General features: G+C 35.4%; 1 protein-coding gene across 6 annotated transcripts in view; it reads right to left on the minus strand.

The window, feature by feature from the left end:
• The window catches only part of AP3B1 (adaptor related protein complex 3 subunit beta 1), a 262,957-nt gene that overhangs the window by 59,492 nt on the left and 184,469 nt on the right, over positions 1–18,996 (minus strand). For 5 of the 6 annotated variants that reach the window (XM_023257772.2, XM_045062465.1, XM_045062468.1 and 2 more), the window contains 2 exons: positions 8,881–8,987; positions 6,300–6,371 (listed from right to left, as the gene is read on the minus strand). In XM_023257772.2, coding sequence (XP_023113540.2) covers positions 6,300–6,371; positions 8,881–8,987 — 179 coding nt within the window. The remainder of the gene's footprint in view (positions 1–6,299; positions 6,372–8,880; positions 8,988–18,996) is intronic. The other variant, XM_011284118.4, reaches the window with a different exon arrangement.

The raw sequence follows: 18,996 nt of genomic DNA on the forward strand, positions 1-18,996 counted from the left end.
AGATCCAATACTATTAATATAAATATTCTATACCATACCCTACCCTATGTTCATGAAAGTTTTTGCAAGCTTTTTAAAGAAGAACAAAGGTAACAGAAGTTAACTTGGCTGATATATGATTACATAATAATTAATACACAATTGGCTAATATGTAATAATCTAAGATACTCTAAAGCTTAAAAAAAAGTATATTTCACTACAAATACTACAATTCAACACAAGCAACAAAATTTGAAATGTACCAGTTGACAGTAACACGAAGTCCAATCAACTCTGGATACATAAAATAAAACTGTCAGAAAAGATTCAATCTTTTTTAAATGAATCTTTTAAGAACCTCATTTCCTACTATAGTACACTTAATTATAATAAATATAAACTAAAAATCATAATCGTGGAAAAGAAGTTGGTAGATGTTCCAGGAATAGTCACAGCTCTGAAAAGAGTGAATCCATAGCAAATGAAAGGAGCTAGTTGTAGAAAGAAGAGAAAAAGAAAGGCCCAAGGCTTTCTTTAACATTGCCTCTTTAATCTCTCAGTTTTTTGTAGATTTATATACATATTTTCTTTATCTTGTCAGGTGACCTGCTTTTTTGGGGGGCCCAAATCATTACTAGCTCATTAATTAGCATCTGATATAATGGTTTTTTAATTGTGGATAATTTTATTACAATATCGACAAAGCATTAGAAGTATTATACACCAGTTAGGGATAAGATTGGCATACATTTACTTAAACCAAAAAAAAACATTTTTTTTTCCAAAAAACCCTGAAACTAAAAATGAATAACAATCTTTTTAAAAAAGCAGCTGCTTGGGGCGCCTGGGTGGCTCAATCGGTTAGGCGGCCGACTTCACTTCAGGTCACGATCTCACGGTCCGTGAGTTCGAGCCCCGCGTCGGGCCCTGTGCTGATGGCTCGGAGCCTGGAGCCTGTTTCAGATTCTGTGTCTCCCTCTCTCTGCCCCTCCCCCGTTCATGCTCTGTCTCTCTCTGTCTCAAAAATAAATAAACGTTAAAAAAAAAATAAAAAAAAAAAAGCAGCTGCTTTTAATGAGGTAAGAAAGGGAGAGATGAGAATGGTCTGGTATTAACTATAAGACTTTCTAAGTAGTCTCATAAATAAAATGAAGCAGTAAATAAATAAATGAAAAAATAAAATAAAAATAAATAAATAAATGAAGCAGTAGTATGGTACACCTTAAAGTTTAATTTAAAAATTAAATCAACTCATACCCAGAGGAGAATTGAATGAAAGAATAAGATGGGACATGGCTAGGCAATGGAAGCACAAAATACTGTCAAACTTTAATTAAAAAATGTTTTCAATTTAAGCAGACCCAGGCCAATGATTTTTCATTATTTTTGCCACAGTTCCATGACTACTGACATTTTCATCAGAACAAATAAAGGATTTTTCCCAAATTTAAAATGACAAAATTATTTTTAATTTTGACTTATCATTTCTTCCTCCTCTAAACTCAAAGGAATTTGATCTTAGCTAGACTCAACTCTTAGCCTGGGACCTGAATATACCTTAAGTGTTTAAAATGTAAAAAATATATGTTTTTTAAAAGACAATTCTTCCACCATATTAGAGAACAAACTTTACCACAGATATATTATCATTTGTTTTGGGAATGAGACCATACAGTCATTTACAACTTTGTAAATGCTTGTATCAATAAAGACTCCCTCAAAGAAATTGTGTTCTTGCAGACAAACAAGAAGAAAGCTGGTGCTCTGGCAGAACAGGACAAGCTGACTGGGAAACAAAACTAAAATGCCCTAGCCTAGCATTAGTTAAAAGAGAGACAGACAGACAGACAGACATTTAGACAGACAGCGAGATCTACTTAATATAAAAGCCCACTTAAGAGAAACAGAAATTAACTACAATTATAATTGTTACCATTATAGTATGTAATTATCCTAATAATTCCAAATTCTGTTTAGTAAATTTCAGACTGAGTAAATCAGATTCTGTTTCATGACTTATGGTTTGTTATTTATGTTCTTTTAAAACTGATATAGTAACCTGCCCAACAAAGCAGGTATGACAGTCATTCTTCTCTATTTTCCAATTAAGTTCCTATAACACAAACAGGGTCAGGACCTACCTCATCCCTAATCATGGACAGTTGTAACTTCATTAGTTGCCAATCTGTCAACAGCAAAAGCTATAAGCTTAGTTGCTAGTCATTTTTCTATATTCCTTAGATAAGAAACTTGACAGAACTAGTGATAAACACTAACTTCAGATGCTAAATTTGATTTGTGTATGAGAAAATGCCTTTTCTTCACTCTCCCTGCCGAAATTCAAGTGCATTACATAATGGGTTACTTCTTCCTATCCTTTAGCTTGAAAATCCTTGAGGGGGTGGAAGGACCTTAGTTACATGGCTTCTTGGTCATAATGACAACTTTAATGCCATTCTTTTGCTGGTCACAGTAAATCCCATGCTGGCTAACTGTAACAACACGCACAGACCTTAGTTTAAGGCTACTGTTGCCACGGTTTTCACCCAGGCATGATGAGGCTTTATTCCATCATTAAGTGAGGAAGTCATGTTTCACAGTGGCAATTTAAGGAAAGCAGGTGGTGAACAGCATGGACTGTGAAAATTATTCTCCTACTTCTTGTCGGAGAGGAAAAGCCGTTCAGATACCTAAATTTTAACTGTGAAATGTCAAAAGTAACTCTTGTTAGATTTTAAACTATAATAAGCACAGAGAAAGCTAAGTCAGACTGCGGAGTTTAGCCAACATAAAATCAGAGAAATAATGACAAATAATGACAACCTGTATCTAGAGAAACTACCAAATGTTCCAAAATAAAAACACTTGGCATACTATAATTATGTACCCTTGGAGAAATTTTTCTTTATGTTGTTGCTCAACTGTAAACTCCATGAGGGCAGAAGCCTAGTCCATGCGGTTCACTGTATCTTTGGCATGTGCCTCATATTCTGGCCTGAATAAAACTGTGTGCAATGAATGAAACATTTACTGGCACATGCGTAGTAAAGAATTTTTCAAAGACAGGTCTGGACTTTGTCCTAGCTCTTGAGATGTAACCTCTAAACCTTTGGAATATCCTGAATGAGAGGACTGCCTACTTATTCATGGTGAGCCCCTACCGGACCAAACCTGACACATGATGCTGAGGAAGTGATTCACAGTGGGCCCCTAGACAGCTTATGTGAAGGATAATACTCCATGTGTACTGACATACTCTGACGCCAGTAGGGTGACCCAGAAACTTTGAATCTAAAACCCATCCAGAATTTCTGTGTTTCTTCCTTTCACTGGATCTAATTTGTATCCTATTGCTATCATAAAACTGTAATGTTAAGTATAGTGCTTTCCTGAGTTCTGTGAATTGTTTTAGTGAATTATCAAGCTTGAGCGTAGTTTTAGGAAATCCCTAACCCTGTATTTGGTCTCAGTAGTCTTGGGCCAAGTTAGCAGTATGCAGGACTGTGGACCTTACATGGAGTTTGGTAACTTCAAACAGTATACTGTATCAAATAGGGTTTTTCTTTTTGCAACTCTCGTTTCTCGTTCATGGACTGTTGTTGGGATTACTTACCATTCCTCAATTTATTACCTTGTTTTCTATAATGATCTCTTTTTAAATGAATCTCCTGCACCCTCATAAGTTAATTCCACTTGGGGATTGTGATCCATGAAGATCAAATCTCTTATATTAGGGCAACTAAGTCAGTGCTTCCTCACTAATGAGCCACAAATAGGTTATGGGTCTGTTGTGATGTTGCCCCCACCATTAGCCCTTGGGAATGCCAGGGGGGGCCTGTGGTAACTGGAGCTCCTGAGTTGGGTACATTCTGCCTCCTACAGAAATCACTGCTTACCCCAATGCACATCACAAGTATTATCACTTTTCTTTTTTTATTTTTAAAAAAAAATTTTTTTTTTCAACGTTTATTTATTTTTGGGACAGAGAGAGACAGAGCATGAACAGGCGAGGGGCAGAGAGAGAGGGAGACACAGAAACGGAAACAGGCTCCAGGCTCTGAGCCATCAGCCCAGAGCCCGACGCGGGGCTGGAACTCACGGACCGCGAGATCGTGACCTGGCTGAAGTCGGACGCTTAACCGACTGCGCCACCCAGGCGCCCCAAGTATTATCACTTTTCTATGTGTACTATAACATGAAAATATTGGAAAGGAGTAAGTTAAAAAATCATTATTACAATTTTCCCATGCCAGTATGCCACCAACATACTTTTCCAACATCAGATTTGGTTATTCCAACCTATCTGTGCTACGCTTTAGTCACACTGAATTACTGTTTCTCTAATACCCCAAGCTTGTTCACACCTCAAGCCCTTGCATACCCTATTTCCTGGGTCAGTGACATCAATCTTGCTCTAACCTAGCCACCTAGACAAACTCTTACTATTCTCCTAGATTCAGTTCTCAGTCACATATGCAAATTCTTTTCTAAGAGATCTTTGTCATCCAGTTGTACCTAAGCAGATTTATACGTCCAGTGTAGCATTTACTACAAGCAGATGCTTTGCCTGTTTCCCTTCCTGATCTGAGTTTCCTGATACCATGTTCTACAATTCACCTTCTTTTCAAAATTCATCTTCTTGGCTTTTTTTCTTTGTTGCCTTTAAAGCATGATGTTTCCTAGAATTCCATCCCTATCCGTCTCTTCTCACTGCACATGCCCTTAGGCACAGAACAGAATTCAAACATTTTCAGGCTCATTATTTCATTTATTTTTCATGAAAACACAATTAAGTGTTTAGGGACAGCATTATCTCCATTTCATAAATTCAAAAATTAAAGTCTACACAAGTCAAAGAAGCGCCTGGCCATGATAATAAGTAGCTCAGCCAAGGATAGGTATCAGGTATCGGGGCTCTAAATTCAATACATTTCCTAAATGTTGCCCTGACTGTCTAAAGTAAACTAGAACCCTTAAAAAGTATATTCCCAAAGAAACCTTCTGACTTGTGACTAGGTGCTGAAGAACCACAGGTACTATACCTCCCTTATGGGTTTCAAAGCATTTTAGGGATTGAACTCAGAAGTCATTTTTCCATAGAAACATAAATCTGAAACACTAAGTAAGCAAATTAATAATCTTTCTTATAAACCTAGTTTGAGAAGAAACAAAAAATGCAAAGAATGAGATAAGATTTCACGTTGATGTTTATCAGTAAAAAATACAGAAAAAGTTTTGAGAGGTAACTTTAACTGCTGAATTCACTTTAATACTCTTGTGTCCCAAATGTGAAAAAATTATTTAAAGCAGAAACACCAATTCTCACTCCAACATTTCTAATACCAGACGTGAACAATTTTATTCTTATTTCTCATTTAACCTTATATGCAAATTGTCTTTTCCCCCACCTCACTTTTTTCTCATCCCCTCCAGAAGCTGTAACAACCTGAGGATTGCTGCTTCTGAATTCCTGGGGCTTAATGTGAAACAATTTAGAAACTCTTAGCCTAGCAATAATCTAGTAAAAAAATAGGGTTAATAATTCACTAAAAAAGTTATAGTTTGTTCACGGACATACTACAGCAGGAAATAAAATGTTGCTTCATTTTTAACCATCTGTTGTCCAACTGCCAATTAATCTCAACTAAGACTGAAACAAATACTGTGTTTATACATCTTCTTTATCATAGTTTCAAAAACTAGGCCTTTCCTTACAATGATCATGATATTCATTTGGAATTATGTTAAAAAAATCTGTGTTCTGAATAGAAAATTTAAATGGTTAGAACAAACAGTAAAAATTTTCATTTGAAAAATATTTAATGTAAAAAAGGAACTCTCCTTTGGGTTTCATTGTAAATGTTTTCATAATTTCAAAAAATAAAATATACCCATATTGTACCAAATACACAAGGAAAATAAATTTAAATAATCTACTGGAATAAATAAAAATCATCTATGGACTATGAAGTCATATAAACACAACTACTCGAAATTGTTCAACATTTTGCAAAATTATGTTGCTGATGGCAACACCTCAATCCACACTATTTGAGTTGCTGATACACCTACATCAGTCACATTCATGGTGGTTCTACATATCAGTGCCAGCATTATTTAACCACTTAAGTATGTTTCTAGGACAGCCACAGACAAGCGTTTATATAGCAATGTAACTATTACTTTATTACAAATTACTTTTACTTCTTCTTTCTATTCAATAAGGACAACATATTGATTTAAAAATTATCGATGTACTCTTATCTAATAATTTCATTTCAGGATCCAAAAGGCTCCCATATTTATTAAGGTTCCATACCATTATATGAGGGTTATAATCTTTAAAGATCTTTCTTGATTTTTCTTCTGATGTCTTTAATCTTACTTCTTTCTAAATTCAGATACATAATGAAAAAACTTGATTAATTTGCTTGATTAATCTTCTTTTTTAAGTACTGTTTTGAGGGCTGGAGGTGAGATTAGGAGCCATACCATTCGGTACCAGAATATTCAGTTTATTTCTATACGTTCCACTTTTCAAAGTGCTACCTTTCCTTATTTGATTGTTGCTAGTGAATTTCTGGTTGCCATTCTTTTTTCCCCTAATGTTTATTTTTCTATTTTTGAGAGTGAGAGAGTGCGAGCAGGGGAGGTGCAGAGAGAGAGAGAGAGAGAGAGGGTGACAGAGGATACAAGCGGGCTTTGCACTGACAGCACAGAGCCCAAAGCAAGGCTCAAACTCCCACACCGTGAAATCATGACCTGAGCCAAAGTCAGATGCTCAACCGACAGAGCCACCCAGGTGCCCCATCTGGTTGCCATTCTTATTACTACTATTTGTTTTATCTTTTGTTAGCTTTTGGGGATAAGTTGGTGATCCTGCTTCACACGGTTGAATCTGACAGTCTTTAAAAAAAATTCTTTTTTTGAGTATAGATGACACACAAATATAGTTTCAGGTATATAGCACAATGCTTCAGCGTCACTATATATTATGCTATGCTCATCACAAATGTCGCTACCACCTGTCACCATACATTATTACAATACCATGGGCTGTATTCCCTATGTTGTGCCTTTAATTCCCATGACTTATTCATTCCGCAACTGGAAGGCTGTATCTCCCACCCCCCTCTACCCAATTTTGCCTATTTGGCAGTGCTTTTTTTGTATACTGTTAGGATGCAGTGCTTTTCTTTTCCTTTGAAGAGGCCATCCCAATATAAATATTTTTCTTAGAATGAAGGGTGAGTCCTTCAATTAGTTTGTGATGAATGAAAATTTACTGCAAGGTTTTCTAATCTCAACTGTATTCTTCTTAGAGCTAATAAAGTATGAGAGTCTACTCAGGATCCATTATCACATATCGTATCACTTTCAAAAATATTAGTTATTATTTATTGAGTGATGACAATGTGCCAGTCACTGTTCTAAGAGCTTTACATTTATTATCTCATTAATGCCATAACAATCCTATGAGGTATGTATGGTATTCACAGTAAAGTGAGGTACAGAAAAGTTACACACCAATTTGCCCAACCACATAGCTAGTAAGTGGTTAAACAGAGATTTGTGCCCTGGTCATCTGGTATCAGAACCCAAGTTATTTACCCACTACCTTACTGCCTCCCAAGTTTTTAGGGCCCTCCCTTCCCCTCAAGGACTAACTGCTTCACAACAGATTTTTCACTACTTTTCTTTATAGACTACTCAAAGACTCAAGAAATACTTGATTACTTAAATAAGAAAGACTTAACTGCTTATTTTCACTGTCTCCCCCCATCTCTTTCAATGTGCCTTCTCCTTTTGGCAACAAGAAGGGAAAAACTAAAACGCACATATCGTTCTTCCTCATTTCTGAGCGGTTAAAGAGATAATCGCATTCTATACCTTAAAACAGCATTGTCAACTTAATAGTTTCATTTTGTGCTTTCTAAGCCAAATGTCCCTGCTATCACATTTGCTATGATGGGAAAATCTTTTACAACAATGTACAAGAATTAGATACTCCTCTTTCCCACTTCTGGCAGAACCAGCTTGGTGTTCCCCAGGAGCTCAGATCACCAATTATGTCTGTACTCTGCAATACTCTGCCAACCCTGGGAACCAGTGATAAACCAGATCTGTTCAAGCTACCTGTGTTCCCATCAGATCTTACTATTTTATCTCTTAGTTCGTCAGGTTTCTGAAAACAAGTTAAAAGGAGGTCAAGCATATCAACAGATTATACATCCTAGGCAGCACGCCTGATTTAGAGTAAAAGATAAGTGGCTATAATATGCTAACACAGAAAAAGTTATTGTAGTTCCAGATACTATGATGGGCTGATGGCTTTGGCACTATTTTGAGATAGGCAGGCCTTCTGTCCCACTTCAAGCCCTACCACATAAGTAATATTAAAAATTTCTTTTACAGATACTAAGGCATGTAAATAAAAATGTGAAGATAATGCAAAAAGAAACACAATCTTGAATTTTTAAATGAAAACAGGCAGGTAATTTTAGTAGTCTATGATAAAAGAACAGTGTAACAGAATCAGAATGATTTTGGGAATTTAAGTCTGCTAATGTAGACAACAATTCTTTATGGCAGAATTTATATATATAAACTGACTCAATGTGGCAAAGAACCCTTGTATGCTACAGATATGTAAGAGTGCCAGAGAAAAACGTACACATGATAATTAAATGTGGATAACAAGCAGAAGTCATTTGTGAGGATAATGGTTGGGAAAGAGCAAACTTTTAAAATATTTGTAAAATTAAAAGGTCAGATCTGCATTGGACTTGTTTAGAGAAGAAAGTGTTCAAAGACTATGAATCCAATTATTTGCATTTTAATAAAAAAGATGCGATGGTATCATATGCAAACTGAGGTAATATATTGAGAAAATTACTTACGGTAATGACTGATGAAGTAGTTGACAAATTTAAACCTTCAAGATCAGCTATCAAGCTTGGAGAAAGAGCTGGTGTGGGAAGTGCGACTGGAGTGGATACTGGGTTAACTAGAAGAAAAGGCCCAAATTAGCAAATGTGCATGAAGATTTAATTCATATTATCAAAAGCAACATTTTTATTTTGTTAGTAAATCTAATTAAATTACTTTGATTAATAAATCTATGACAATTCTATTTAACATCTTGATCCAGTTAAGTTTATTATCAAGTCATGGCAGTTATTAGTCTTAGCTTTCAGAACCTAATGGCAAATCCTGAAACAAAATAAAGATACAAATACCCTGAACAAAAGTTTTTGAAAATTTTTATCACATAACATTATCACTAACATTTATCACCCAGTAACTTCACTTAAAAAAAAAAAAGGTAAAGCAACATTTTTTCAGCTAAAAAATAACAACAGCTTTTCAAGAGTTCTCCAATAGAGTTAGAAGTCTTAAGAGGCTATTTTTAAACCCTTTCTCTATTTTTTTTTTTTTTCCACTGTAATAATTACAGGGGCCCAAGCCACCTAACTCCCTTCTAATTAGACTTTGTCAGCAAAAACCATGTACTAGATAGGAATTTTTTTTATTCTAAAACTACTATGTATGTGAGATCAGGTGTCTGAAAATTTGAAAATCTTTGAAAAAATGCCAATCTCATTCTCCCTGGCTTAAGACTCTTCAAAGGCTCACAACTGCCTATAAGGTAAAACTCCAACTCTTTGATTAGATGCACAAAGTTCTCTGTGATCCAGCTCGGCACTGTCCAATAGAATTTTCTACGATGATGGAAATGTTCTATAGCTGTGGTGTCCAATATAGTGGCCACTAGCATATATACCTAATGTGTTCTTAAAATATGGCTAGTATGATTAAAGAATTGTATTTCAAATTTTAATTAATTTAAATTAAATAGGTACATGTGGCAGGTAGCCATCACACTGGGCAGCATAAGACTATCTCCAATTTCATCAGAGACTCCTGCGTTCTAGCCCTACTGATTAATACTCCCCAATATCTTGTTTCATGTCTTTGAGCTTTCTATATTCTGTTCTTTGCCTAGAAGGTTCTTCTCTGCCTTGTTTACCTTGCAACTTCTACCCATTAAGATACGACTTAGAAGGCAAGCACAACCTGACTCACATACACACAGCTTCTATGGGCCTTCTTTGTTCTACAGATATACTTGGACGCACATCTATGACTGTACTTCTCTCGAAATACAAATTTGTGTCTTTTTATTTTTTATGTCTAAAAGTCTACTAACGTATTAATTTTTAGTGTTTAGAAACTGCTTGACTATTGAATGAAAAAAATTAAAATGTGGAAAATGTTTTAGCTTCCAACAAATTCTCACTCCAAAAGACGACCATGGAGGAAGTAACATTTACTTAATTTGACAGGACTTCTCAAGTCATATTTTTTTCTGTTTTAGTCTCACAGTAACCTGTAGTTATGCAGAAAAAATAATTATTCATAAAGTTAGGAATAAAAAATGATATTGCCCAAAGAAGAAATTTTCAAAGAAAATCTTAAATAAAATTTCAACATATAAAATAGAAAAAGCAGAGTGGAGACTGGGTGGAGGAGGGAATGGAGCCCTTGGTTTCCTCCTTATTCTTTTATTGTGTCTGAAACACTGCTATAAATCCCCAGGCTTCCTCAGACTTATGTTGAAAACCAATGTACAGTTAGCAAGTATAACAGGGAGTTAGGGGAAAAAGAAAGATAAATGGGGATATGGTGGTACAAGAAGTCTTCATGAACAGGAGGAAATGAAGCCCAGTTTTTAAGTGTGGGCAAGATTTAAATAAGAGCAAAGGAAGAAGCTGGTGAATTTGTAGGTGAGAAAATATTTTGAACAAGGGCTCAGAAGTGGGAAACTGGAAACCTAACGGGATTATATTTACCCTGTACACCAAAGGGAGCTGCTGTTAAAAACTACCAAAAAGAAGAATGATATAGGTACTGCTGGATATTAGTATAAAGACAAATGAAAGAAGGAACAGTCAGGTTGGCAGTGGGGAAGAATTATAATAGTTTAGGCATGACATGAAAAGGACTAAAGATAACAACAGTTGAGAAGGCAGAAAAAGTACTTATGTTAAAGACGCTGTAAACTGAGGCACAGGAAGATTACGTCTTGCCGATGTCATAAGAGAAGTGACTAGAAGAATCACTGGGGCACCAGGAACTGGTTCTCCTATCTTGGATCAAAATATGCTGCCTTTCCAAAAGATCACTTTTTCTGGTAGGTTCTAAATGTTGGTTCATTTGTTTGTCTGTCCATCCACCATCCATCCAAAATACTAGATGCCCATGTAAGGGAAAAAGAATGAATAAGAAATAGCCTCTGATTTCAACTATGGCTTGGCTAAAGACAGAAGAAAAAGACATCAAAACACAGGAGGAAAATTCACCTTAAAGTCGGACTTAAAAAAAAAAAAAGATAGGGTTTTAGTATCATTTCAGGAGACAGAGGCTCTGGTACTATCGAAATGATTACACAACTATTTACAGGTCTGGCAAGATAAAAGCTTGCACTGAAAGTTTATCCTAAATTGGATTCTGAGGTTAGTTGACTATCTTAAGTATTTAATTGATGTGTAAGAAAAAAATGATTCTATTAGTTTAAAAATATATATAACCTGGCATACAAATTAAAACCAGGTATCATTTCTAGCCATCAAATTGGCAAAAGCAATTTTTAAGTATAAAACTCATCATCTGTAAGGATATAAGGAATGGGTATTCTCCTACTAATACTGTGTAAGCTGGTACAAGCTTTGGCAATTTTAGACAACAGAATTCTTCAAAGCCTTTGTTCTAGCAATTCTACTCTTGGGAATTTATCTTAAGGAAACGGTCATGGAGATAATGTAATAATATACTTATGATGATGTGTATTGCTTCATTGATTATGAAGGCAAAAAAATGGAAACCAGTTAAATTTCCAACAATAGTAAACCTGTTAAACAGAATTTACTACAATAACATAAAGGATAACCATGCAATCATTAACAATGAAATTGTTAAAGAATATTTATGGCATGGAAAGGAATGTGTATGATAAACAGAGAAGCAAATGATAAGAGTATCCCTGCAATATCAAAAATCAAGGAGGGAAGGGAAGGGGAATTGCATATAAAAAGATCTGAACTGGTGTGCCAGAATGTAAACCAAGGGTTTTTGGATTACACATTTATTTTCTTATTTTTAAAACTTCCTGCAAAACACTTTTTTACTAAAGTACAGTTAACCCTTTAACAACACAGGTTTGAACTATGTGGATCCACTTGTGTAGATTTTTTTAAAGATACAGTATAATACTAAAAGTATATTTTGTCTTCCTTGTGATTTTCTTAATAACACTTTTCTCTAGATTATCCTAAGAATATGGTATATAATAGATATTACATACAAAATATGTGTTAACTGACTGTTTATATTATTAGTAAGGCTTCCAGTCAACAGTAGGCTATTAGTAGCTAGGTTTTTGGGGAGTCAAAAGTTAAATGTGGATTTTTGACTGTGTGTGGGTCAGCACCCCTAAGCCCTGCAAAGTTCAAAGGTCTATTGCATAATTATACAATTATTCTTTTGATCAAAGTTTTGTTTCAAAACTTAAGACTACATAAAAGTTTTAGTATATAATGGTTTAACGTGACTGTATTTAACTTGTTAAATGTAATTTGTTGCTGCTGCATCATTTTTACAATCCTCTCCATCATAGGTAACACCCTATATAATGCATATCATGGTGCCTAGCAGAGCTTTAAGTGTTTTTACATTTATCGGTATATTTAATCCACTTAATATTGCTAAAAAGTATTACTATTATCCCAATTTTATATATTAAAGGAATTAAGTACAGACGGAGTAAGTAATTTGTCCAAGGTGACCCAGCTAGTAATTAAAACAACTGGAATTCAAACTCAGACACTCCAGCTCCACTGTCCTCTTTGCCACTCCACTCTACTGCCTCTACTACAATTTATTCAACAGCATGATATCACAGACCATAAGGTTTAGGTGAGGCATTATTACTGGTGGCTGATAAAAATTTTAAAAAGACTCCACCGTTAGTTGAAGCAATAGTATAATTACACAGGTTTACATGTCCTATAAAAGAACACCAGAGTATGATTGTTGCTTTATGATCATCCCATCAAGATCACATGATATGGGGTACTGAAAGATATCTTCATTTCCAGAAATATAAAATACCCAAGGAACTTTTTAAGTGTAATGGGAGAAACAGAGCTCCTTGGGTAGGGACAGTGTTGTATCCATTTAGAATCTCCAGCATGTAGTAGATTACCTAGATCACAGCTGGCGTTCAATAAATGCTTTTTGAAAGAAGAAACATAAAATTCAGTCTTGTAGTTTTCCTGGTATGCAGTGCATACTGAATACATAACCTCTGTGGATTATGAGGTTCCTCTTAGATAAAACATAAGGAATGTGTCTGACCCTCCTTCAAAATTTATCTAATTTTCACAGCTGAGAAACTCAAGCTATTGGAGAGTGACATTTTAGTTTCTGATCAACAAACTGTTTGCCATAGACAATGAGAACTACTATAGGCTAACAAGCAGCATAAATGAAATCAGTATCTTAAGAACCATCATCAACAAAGATTTTCTCCCACTGCACTCATCTTTTTTTTTTTTTTAAAGTAGGCTTCATGCCCAGTGCAGAGCCCAGTGTGAGGCTTGAACTCACAACCCTGAGATCAAGACCCAAGCTGAGATAGAGTCAGATGCTTAACTGACTGAACCACCGGGCAGCCCTCCACTTACCTTTACCTCTAAGCTAGGATCACAGTTCTTCCACAAGACCTTTATAGCTTTTTAATTCGTCTCCCCCCTCATTTATTCACACTTTGTACCTCTACTGTTCAGGTGTCTGTGCCCCAGACTAGATTTTAGTCTCTGAAAGAGAATAACTGAATTCTATTTACCCATCCTAGCAAACAAAAAAAGGGTATCCAGCAAAGTACCCTTACACTTAGCAGACAATCTGCAAATGCTTGCTGAGCTGACTTGTTAAAAAGAGAAGCTCTGATTGTTATTTCCAACAAATGCAAAATAAAAGATTTGTAAAGAAACAGTTCTCAGGGGAGCGGCTGGGTGGCTCAGTCGGTTGGGCATCTGACTTTGGCTCAGTTCATGATCTCGCAGTCCGTGAGGTTCAAGCCCTGCGTCGGGCTCTGCGCTGACAGCTCAGAGCCGAGAGCCTGTTTCAGGTTCTGTCTCCCTTTCTCTCTGCCCCTCTCCCGCTTACACTCTGTCTCTCAAAAATAAAATTAACACATTAAAAAAAAAAAAAAGAAATAGTTCTCAGGTATTAAAAAAAACCCCAGAAATATATCCTATGTTGAGTTAAAATGTAAGTTAGGGTGAAATTTCCTTAAAATTAAAAAACATCTCATGTTTAAATTCTTAAAACTTAAGTGTTTAAGAAAACTTTTGCTGCTACATATGAAAACATACTTTTAAAAAGAATCAAATAATAAAAACTGTATCGTTTTACAGGTTTCAATTTTTCCTTAGCTGCCAGGAAATCCGGAGTGTAATATAAAGTGTATTTTCTGCAGTCCAGTACCTTGTAACATTTACCCTTAATTTCTTCTTAAATACACTTGACTATTATTCTTCCACAATTTTAAACTTTTTAAATTGTAAAAGTTCCATATTCATGTAAAATGTTCATTGTGGCAGGAAGACATAAAATATAAAATAAGTCTCTCTCTCCCCTCTGTTCCTAGTTTAGTCCTATATCTCAAAGGGGCCAGAGCTAACCCTTACTGTTTATTCTGCAGATAGCAGATATCTTGCAGATAGCAAGTACAATCATATCTGTGCTCGTGTGCTGGATATAGTTCCTCTTTTACTCTTTTTTTACAGAAGTGGAATTATGATCTACATGTACTTTTTTTTTTAACTTACAATAATTTGGATATATAATTAGATAATTAGCACACAAGGATTTGCTTCATTTTCGTTAATAAGTTGTATCATCCTACTGGTAGATATTTTGACTTTGGATTTCACTGTAATAAATAATGCTGCAATGAAGTTTTTACATATACCTTTGCATGTTTTATTAACTTGGCAAATATTTAATGGGTGCTCACTATCTGCCAGGTGCCATTCTAGGTACTAGGAACACCAGCGAGTAAGAAAGACAAGGTTCCCATTCTCATGGAATTTGTATCCTAGTTGGGCAAGACAGACAATAAACAAAGTACTACAAATATTTGCGATAATTTCAGATGGTGAAAAATGCTCTCAAGACAATCAAAGTTGATTCATAAAGCCGTGCAAGAGAAGGTAACTTTTGATCCGGGATTTGAAAGATAAGATGCAGTCTGCCATAAGAAAATCTAAAGAAGTGTTCTTTGGTAACAGCAGTACGAAGGCCCTTGGCAGGAATGAGACTGGTATATTTCAGAAATGCAGAGGAGCACAGTAGGTAAGAGGTAGACAGGAGTCAGATCACCTAAAGGTCTTAGACACCTAGAAATATACATTTTAACTGCAAAATTAAGCCATTAAATTAAAGTGTCTAAAACAAGAAAGAAGTAGGATCTGATTTTCCTACAAAAGAACTGCTAGTTCAAAGGGTGTGTGCAATTCAAGTTTTGACAAATACTGCGAAAATGACTCCAAAAGCTTCACCTACTTTTATTCCTATCAAAAACATACGTAGGGTGCCTGTTTCTCCAAACCTTATCAACACTGGATGCTGCTTTAAAATCTTCGCCAATAGGTAAAAAGTGATATTAACTCATAAATCTTTGCCAATAGTGAAATGATACAAATTTGGGTCGAACTTTATTTTACTCAGGTGTATATCACAGTGATTGGGTGTTTATACATTAAAGAATAACCCCCACAATAACTCTAGTTACTACCTGCCACTATACAAAGTTGTTACAACTTTGTTATTATTGACTATATTCCCTATGCTGAACCTTATATCCTTATGACTTATTTATATAACTGTTAAGTTTGTACCTCTTTATCCCCTTTACCTATTTTGCCTGTCCCCTAAATCCTCCCTACTCTGGGAACTAACACTTTGTTTTCTGACCCTATGAATCTGTTTCTGTATTGTTAATTCATTTGTTTTGTTTTTTATATTCCACATATAAATGAAGTCATACAGTATTCATCTTTCATTTATTTCACTTAGCATAATAGCCTCTAGGTCCACCCATGTTGTTGCAAATGGCAAGATTCCATTCTTTTTTATAGATGAGTAATATGGCTGTGTGTGCATATACACATCATATATACACATACCACATCTCACCATATATGTATGTGTGTGTGTGTGTGTGTGTGTGTGTGCACCACATCTTTGTCCATTTATCTATCAATAGAGAGTTGTCCCCATATCTTGGCTATTGCAAATAATGCTGCAGTGAACACAGAGGTACATGTATCTGTAGACAAATAGCCCAGAAGCAGGATTGCTAGATCGCATGGTATTTCTATTTTTAATTTTTTGAGAAATCTCCATACTGTTTTCCATAGTGGTTGTACCAATTTACATTCCCACCAACAGTGTCTGAGGGTTCCCATGTCTCTACTTTATCAACAATACTTGTTACTTTTTGTCTTTTTGATAATAGCTAATCTGAAAAGTATGAAGTAATATCTTATAGTGGGTTTTTTGTTACTGTTGTTCATTTGCTTGTTTTCCTTGAAGCCAATGACTTTATTCTTTTTTTTTTTAAGTTTTAATTTTAATCATCTGGTACTCATCACAAAGGCACTCCTTAATCCCCATCAACTATTTCACACATCCCCCCACTCACCTCCCCTGTGGAACCACCTGTTTGTTCTCTATAGTTAAGAGTCTGTTTCTTCATTTGTCTCTCTTTCTTTTCTTCTTTTCTTTCTTTTTTCTTTTTTGGCCTTTGCTAGCTTGTTTTGTTATTTATTTACATGTTTGTTTTTAAATGTTTATCTGTTTACTTTTGAGAGAGATAGACAGCACAAGCCGGGTAAGGGCAGAGGGAGAAAGGGAGAGAGAGAATCCCAAGCAGGGTCTGCACCGTCAGCGTAGAGCCTGACATGCGGCTCAAACTCATAGACTGTGAGATTATGACCTGACCGAAATCAAGAGTTGGCCACTTAACGAACTATAAGCCACCCAGGCACTCCTGTTTTGTTTTTCAAATTCTACATTATGACTGAAAACACATGGTATTTGTCTTTCTCTGACTGACTTATTTCACTTAGCATTATTCTCTCTAGCTCCATCCATGTCAATGCAAATGGCTAAATTCCATTCTTTTTTATGTCTGAATAATATTCCATTCACATCTTCTTTATCCATTCATCAGTCAATGGACATGAGCTGCTTCTATATCTTGACTATTATAAATAATGCTGCTATAAGCACTGGGGTGCATGTATCCCTTTGAACTACTGTTTTTGTATTCTTTGGCTAAAATAATCAGCAGTGTGACTGCTGGATCGTAGGGTAGTTCTGTTTTTAACTTTTGGAGGAAACTCCACACTGTTTTCCACAGTGTTTGCACCAGCTTGTATTCTCACCAACAGTGCACATAGGTTCTTTTTTCCCCACATACTCACCAACGCTTGTTTCTTATGTTTTTTATTTTAGCCATTCTGACAGGTGTAAGGTGGTATCTCGTTGTAGTTTTGATTTACATTTCCCTAATAAGTGATGATGAACATCTTTTCATATGTCTGTTGGCCAACTGTATGCCTTCTTTGGAAAAATGTCCATTCAAACCCTCTGCCCATTTTTTAATAAGGTTGTTTCTTTAACACTAAGTTGGGTGCCTTCTTGATATATTTTAGGTATCAACCTCTCATTGGATGCATGATTTGCAAATATCTTCTCCCATTCAATAGGATGTCTTTTAGTTTTGTTGATGGTTTCTTTCACTATGCAAAAGCTTTTTTGTTTGATGTAATCCCACTTATTTATTTTAGCTCTTGTTGCCCTTGTCTGAGGAGACTGTTTCAAAAAACATACCAAGACTATTGTCAAAGAGCTTCCTGCCTATGTTTTCTTTTAGGAATTTTATGGGTTCAGGTCTTACATTCAAGTCTTAAATCCACTGTGAATTTACTTTGTATATGGTATAAGACAATGGTCCAGTTTCATTCTTTAGCACGTAGCTGTACAGTTTTCCCAACAACATTTATTAAAGAGACTGTCTTACCCCATTGTATATTCATGCCTCCTTTGTCCCAGATTAACTGGCCATATATGTGAGGGTTTATTTCTGGGCTCGATATTTTATTCTATTGGCCTATGTATCTGTTTTCATACCAGCATCACACTATTTTGATTACTATAGTTCTATAGTATAGTTTGAAATCAGGGAGTGTGGTACCTCCAAGCTTTGTTCTTTTTCAAGATTGCTTTGGCTATTTGGGGCCCTTTGTGGTTCCATAAAAATTTTAGGATTCTTTGTTCTAGTTCTGTGAAAAATGTCATTGGTATTTTGATGGGGAGTTTACTTAATCGGCAGATTATTTTTGGTAGTATGGACATTTTAACACTATAAATTCTTCCAACCCATGAGCATGGTGTATCTTTTTCTTTATTTGGGTCATCTTCAATTGCTTTTACCAATGTCTTACAGTTTTCAGAATACAGGTCTTTCAATTCCTAGGATAAATTCATTCCTAGGTATTTTATTCTTTTTGATGCAATCGTAAATGGGATTGCTTTCTTAATTTCTTTTTTGGACAGTCTGCTATTAGTGTATAGAAATGCAATGAATTTCTATATCCTAATTTCATATCCACTAATTTTACTCAATTCATTTATTAGGTCTAATAGTTTTTTGGTGAAGTTTTTAGGGTTTTCTATACATAATATCCTGTCATCTGCAAATAGTTTTACTTATTCCTTTCAAATTTGGATGACTTCTTGTTCCCCGACTGCTGTGGCTAGGGCTTCCAGTACTATGATGAATAAAAGTGGGAAGAATGGGCATCCTTGTCTTGATCCCATCTTAGAAGAAAAGCTTTAAGCTTTTCAAAGTTGAATATGTTGTTAGCGGTGGGTTTGTTACA

Source organism: Felis catus, chromosome A1 (assembly GCF_018350175.1).
Source record: "Felis catus isolate Fca126 chromosome A1, F.catus_Fca126_mat1.0, whole genome shotgun sequence".
Taxonomy (NCBI): Eukaryota; Metazoa; Chordata; class Mammalia; order Carnivora; family Felidae; genus Felis; species Felis catus.